At 27.2% G+C, this 6,705-nt stretch overlaps 1 protein-coding gene across 2 annotated transcripts in view; it reads left to right on the forward strand.

Moving 5' to 3' along the window:
* The first annotated feature begins 1,306 nt into the window (after positions 1–1,306).
* Positions 1,307–6,705, forward strand: part of LOC136082905 (ubiquitin carboxyl-terminal hydrolase 7-like) — a 157,998-nt gene continuing 152,599 nt past the window's right edge. For both annotated transcript variants that reach the window (XR_010639822.1, XM_065802316.1), the window contains exon 1: positions 1,307–1,480. Coding sequence is in view for 1 of the 2 variants with exons in the window: in XM_065802316.1 (XP_065658388.1) it covers positions 1,365–1,480 (116 nt within the window). In the remaining variant the exon portion in view is untranslated. The remainder of the gene's footprint in view (positions 1,481–6,705) is intronic.

Consider the following 6,705-nt stretch of genomic DNA (forward strand, 5'->3'; position numbering starts at 1 on the left):
TTATCAGCAGAAACTCGTGCAGAACTTGAAGGAATCAAAAACTACCTGAAATCTTTTGAGGCTATGATGCTATCTAATATTTGACTCAAAGTTTTGACAAAATTAAATAATGTCAATTTGATTTTGGAAAATTGTGAAATCACAGTCTCGACTGAATTACTAAACATTAAAACCCTTTTGAAAGATTTAGAAAATATCAGAAATTCATGGGATTTGATTTTAAATGAAGCAAAGACTGCAGCTAAAAATTGTGATTTAGTTTCTACTCTCAAGGAAAGTCACAGAAACACAATAAGTCATCAGAAACACAATAAGAAATATTTTGAAAATTTTAACGATGAAACTTCGACTGAAACTCTCTGAACAGAAATTTAGAAAAAATGTATTTGATGTGATTATCGGTAGTGTTATATGAGAAATTTCAACTAGATTTGAAGCAATTCAAAAAATTTGTGATTTTTTTTCGAATAAATTTCAAAATGAATGAAGTAAAAATTAAAAATCTATATAGTATATAATAACTATATAGTTAGTTTTAGGTGAGGGGCCTGGAGCGACTTCTTTAACCGGGCCCGCTCAAGCTGGCTACAGTCCTGTATGTATATATATTTTTGTTAATTCATCTTCTCAAGGCCGAGAAGGCCACTACAGACGAGGAGGCTTCTTATTTGTGGTATAACCCTCTCTCAACTCTTTAACTCTGAAACACAAACATTGACGAACAAGGCCACTGTGCGGAGAAATGAGTTGAGTGCGGTACTACCAGGGACATGGTGGGGATCGAACTCGGAATCTCTCACTTATGAAGTGCTCTACCACTACACCACTACCGCATATATATATATATATATATATATATATATATATATATATATATATATATATATATATATATATATATATATATGTATATATATATATATATATATATATATATGTATGCATGTTTTATTATATATGCATTCTGTATGATATTTTTTTGTTTTGTTATGAGTTTGTAATACATTGAATCAATGTTGTTCACACAAACAATAAATTATATGTTATGAGTGTACTGCTAACACTATTCATAATATATTTTTTAATGATGTTTGTTTTTTTATGTGACAAATCCGAGTTGATATGCTACTTTATTTTTATTTTGTAAACAATATGTAATTAATTTAATTTAATGTAAATAATTTAAACAACATAATTAATTTGTTTAATTGCTTGCTTTATCTCTATTAACACCTAAAAAAATCATTTATTTGTTTAAATTTGAACAAATTTGTATTGTTTACATATAATGTAACAATAATATTTCAGGTATTAATGAACTTAGTAAATAGAATCTTTTTAAATGAAAGCATAAAGATGTGGAAATGACAGATATAAATCGTTGCAGAGCAGAAGGTGTAATTACATTTGAAGTTCATAATGTTAGTAAAATCAAGGAAACGGTACTTAGTGAACCTGTAATAATTCAAAATTTATATTGGTAAGAATATATTTAAAAAAAATAAAAATAACTCTTAATAAATTTTTTAAATTAAATAAAATTTTTATATAAATAATTTTTTATAATAAATAAAATAAAATTTATAATAAATAAAATTAAATAAAATTTTTAAACAGTGATTAACTTACTTTTAATTTTGATTACTTCAGAAAATAATTTTTGTTCTAGTTTTTATTCAGTTTAGAGGCAAAAATTTTAATTCTAGTTTTTATTTAGTTCAGTAAATAATTTTAGTTCTTCACCTTTTCAAGATGTAATTGAGAAATAAAACATGTATTTGAGAAATACAACATGTAATTAAGAAATCATAATATGTAATTGAGAATACAAAAACTGTAATTGCGAATACACAAGCTTACAGGTTTATTATAAAAGGTCTTCTTGGACATTAATTTAAATAAGTTAATAAAATCAGCATTTATAATTTTAGTTACAAATAACATTTGTATTTTTTTTCGCATTTGCACCAAATTGGTGTATGCTCAACTTTAGCATTTGTTTGTATCAGTAACAAAAATGGAAATGAAATCTTGTTGTGTTATATCTCAAAGCACTATGACCTGAAAGTCTGTTATTAAATTAAATCTGTGTCAACATTTATTTCACCAAATTTGTTTACACCCGCTTCTGGAACAACCAGTTTCACCTTGTCCAATTTGTTGGCATGAAATACATACATTGGAACAAGTTTAAAGAAAACATTACATTTTATCTTGATCAAATGTCAAATAACAGAAGAAAAGTTGTTGAATATGCTGAGCAAAATCAAGATTAGGTAACTCTAGTGCAAACTTTAGGTGGTAAATATATGACAGCATACAATTAGGTTTGCAGCAGAAAATCAAATTTTATCACAAAAGGTGGTTTTAAGCCAAAGATATTGGCCAAAGATTAAATTGAAGAAATGTAAACATGGATTGAAAATGGATTGTCAACTGACATTAATGGCTGTTAGAGTGTCCAAAAAGTGATAAAACTTTAAAAAATCGAGAGCTTAAAACCCCCAAACTCTGTGATTTGATCTATAAAGATAAAATATATTTAAAAATTAGTATAAAGTTAGTAACTTTGCTAGATGTGTAATTAGAAATTCAGAGAGATTTGTATTTTATGTTTTACATTAATCACAGTTTTCCTTTATAATTCAAAATGATTCTCATTAAAGTTAGTTTAAAGCAATACTGTAGTAGTATAAGAAAATTAATAATTAAAAAAATTCAAAACGCTTGTCAAGTTAATGCGTCATAAAAGTACTGCATAAAAGAATGTTTTTTTAAATAAATATTTTTTCTAGTCAACATTTATACATCATTATGACAAATTTTCAGCATGTAATATTGACAATGATTTTTAGGCATTTAGCACACTCTGTTATACTTTGGACTGGAGGCAACTGCTAGCTCATTGCTTGGGATGACATGCTTTATCTATAAATGAGTCAAGTTTTCTTTAACTTGAATTATGACCAAAGTACCCAAAAATATTAAACTTAAAAAACCACCACCACAACTGTTTCAGTATATCCTATATAAATATTCTTGGTCTTTTATGTAATTCGTCTTAGCACCTCTTTACTCCATCACTTTCTCTTAGTTCTTTATTGTTCTCCTTTTTTTTTTTAAACTGCTGTCTTTTAGATGTAGTTTTTGGCCAAATTGACCATGCCTTTCTCTTTATCTATCTGCCAATATCACACTGAATGGCTTTAGTCAAATAGGTATTTTGCTGGTACAAAAGTTCATAAATTCTGTATTTCTCAATTTCTTACTCTGCTAGTTAACTGTAACTCATTTTCCAGACAACCCTAATTACTTACCTTCAATCCTTGATTTGTATCTTGTTTCTGAACCTAGCTTGTGTTTAAATGATTCTGACTATGCAATGTTGACCTCCTTCACAAGCTTGCTTCATCTGGTGTATCTGGGAAAGTTTTTTAAATTATTAAATCATTTCTTTATTATTAAATTTCTTTATTATTATTAATTTAATTTATTTGGTTTAATTTATTGTTAAATTATTTCTAATTGCAGTATTGAAATAATCCTTGAAGGCCAACACTCTTCTTCATTTCCAGCAACTTATGGGCTGCCTCAAGGTTCTATCCTTGGTTCTGTATTATTTCTTATCTATATTAATGATCTTCCTGACAATCTTACATCTAAAATGGCTCTATTTGTAGATAACTCACATTTATACTGCTGTCTTGAAAAACTGTCATCTCTTTTTGATCTCTTAGAACAAGCAGCCAATCTTGAATCTGATCTCACCTCTGTAATAGCTTAGGGCTTGCAGTGACTTGTGAATTTTAACTCCAACAAAACTCAGTTGTTTTCTACAAACAATTTGTTAACATTATATTCTCAATTCTATATTCTCAATATGTCAACATTTCTATATTAATGAATGGCAAACCATTCACCGAGTCCTCTTCTTTATGTCTTCTAGGATTATCATTCAATACTGACCTGGAAACCATATGTACAATCGATTGCAAAGTTAGCATCTACTAGGGTTGCTTCTCTTTATTGTGCTTGCCATTATCTTACTCCTGGTTCCATTCTCTACCTCTAAAAATCTCTTATTCAGCCTTGTATGGAATACTCTTGTGTGCTTAATACACCGGAAGGGATGTTTAATAGTTTTTGGAAATATTTCCCACTCACCTCAACCTTATCAAGACCCTCCCCCACCTCCTTCATTAATTAATTTTATACTTGCTATCAATAAAAAAATATCAAAACTAAAAAAAAAAAGTCTGTGTACACAGGCCATAGATATTAGAAAATATATCAGCCATTTTTATCTTTATTCGCTTGTTATTTTTATTTAGTCACTGGTAAAAATTAAAACTTTCTGTATATTCAGGCTTTAAAAATTGTTTATCTATAAAATATATCTCATAAATATTGAATTGTCAAAAATGAGCTTTTGGTTTATTCTTTGCATAAAGTATAAAAGTTATATAAGCTATATAATAAATCGAGATTAAAAATTATGATAAAATAGCTGTTAAAAAGTGTACATTTTACTACATGCCACACTAGAATTAAATTGTTTTAAGAGTGTTGTGTAAAAAATAATAATTTGGATTGACCAGGTTTTGATTATAGAGCGACAAAAACTGACTTTTTTTTTGTAAAATGTTTTAAAATTGTTAGTTGTTATTAAATTAAAATTAGATTTAAGAAATAAATTTCTACCTACCCTTTTATTAGGACCCTTGGTTTATTAGATCTTGACTAAAATTCTATCCATTTTTTTAATCCTCCCCTTCCGCATACCCCCACCATGTATCAAGCACCCAAGAGTACTGTTGTCATATTTGGGCTGGTTATTTTAACAATTCTCTTTCTTTTCTAGAAAAGGTCTGAAAACGCCTTTTAAATGTAGTTAGAACTACTTTTTTATCTTTTTTTTATCTGCCAACTCTCTCATCTTCATAAGGTAGTTAGTTGCTAGTTCTTCTAATGATGTTGTAAACGCATTGTAAACATAGTTGGACCTGCTTTATCTGCCAAGTTTAGACTTTTTTCCCATCGTTGTAAAGTCTTTCTCTTTTTTACAAATAGTATTATAGTCGCTGCTCAAAGGAGCTATCCTCTCTAATTCCATTAACTAAAACTTATTCTCGCTTGAGTTATCATTATCAAAGTCTTGTTCTTTTATTTTATCTGTTTCTTCATGCTCTAAAAACTTTTATTTATCTAGTTTTTATCAATGCTTTTTAATGCTTAGGAACTCTCTCCTGTCTTCATGTTTTTCTGACTCCTGCAACCGTTCTTCTGTCTTCTGTTAGCTGTTTCCACTATTCTTTGTTTTCAAGGTTGCTGGTAACCACTAATAAGCTGAGTAATTCTCAGCTTATTAGTGGTTACTTGCAACCTTGTTGAGAGTGAATTAGGTTAGAAAAAAAAAATATTATAATTTAACTCATCATCATTTATAAATCTTTTGTTTAAATTAAAGTTTAAATGTTATCAATTAATATTGCAACAGCTTCCTCAAATTTATGCTAAAATTCTATTATTATTAAATACCAGCTATTCACCTTATTTTATTTTTTCAAGTTATTTCCAATGTTAAAACCTTCTAATAAGAACTTACTTCTTGTATATATAGTTCACCTCCATAAACATCGACATGACAGGATGAATATATAAGTAGAGAAAATTTTATTTATTTTTAATTGTTTAGCAAAAGTTCTATGATGTTTTTGTTATCAATAGTTTTTCTTTATTAATTGCTTAATTACTTTTTTTTTAAACTTTTTTCTTTTTTTTAACTTTTATAATTTCAAATTTTATGCACAATTAAAGGTTTTATATGAAAGGCATTCTGTGTTAAAGTTTTTAAATTCAATAGTTGTATTGATTTTACTTATATACTTTACTCAAAATTTGAAATTTTTCCTTTGTTTTCTGATTTTATAAATATATATATATATATATATATATATATATATATATATATATATATATATATATATATATATATATATATAAATATATATATATATATATATTTAAATATATATATATATATATATATATATATAGACACACACACACACACACACACACACACACACACACACACACACACACACACACACACACACACACACACACACACACACACACACACACACACTATAGCATATATAGATCAGCAATTGTTTACTAGTTTTGCTTATCTTTATAGAATACTTTTTCAAAAAAAGAAAAAAACATGTAAAATGTCTAAACACGCAGACAGTTTTAATCTTAAAATTATTATCAGATCAAATTTAAAAACTATAAAAATTCTTGTTGTCTTTCTGAGATCTCTTTTCAACCTTATAGATAATCCTTTATGTATTATCATCATTCCCACAAAACATTAAATAGACACCAAAAATAATTTCTATTTAGTAACATATCTAGTATACATCAATAATATATCTTATACACTTAGTATACATCAGTAATAAATCTTCAAGCAAATTTTTTTATAGAGCTGCGTCATTTTATAATAAGGCTCTCAATTTTTGCAGATTCAAAGGTAAGATAGAATTCATTCCAAATATCGGAAAATAAAATACAAGTTCTCAAATATGAAATATCTGGTTTAACCCTCCTTATTTCTCAATGTTAGAACAAATGAAGCAAAAACACTTTTGGATATCAATGATAAATGCTTTTCTAATGGTCACAAATTTGACAGAC

This window comes from Hydra vulgaris, chromosome 08 (genome assembly GCF_038396675.1).
Source record: "Hydra vulgaris chromosome 08, alternate assembly HydraT2T_AEP".
Taxonomy (NCBI): domain Eukaryota; kingdom Metazoa; phylum Cnidaria; class Hydrozoa; order Anthoathecata; family Hydridae; genus Hydra; species Hydra vulgaris.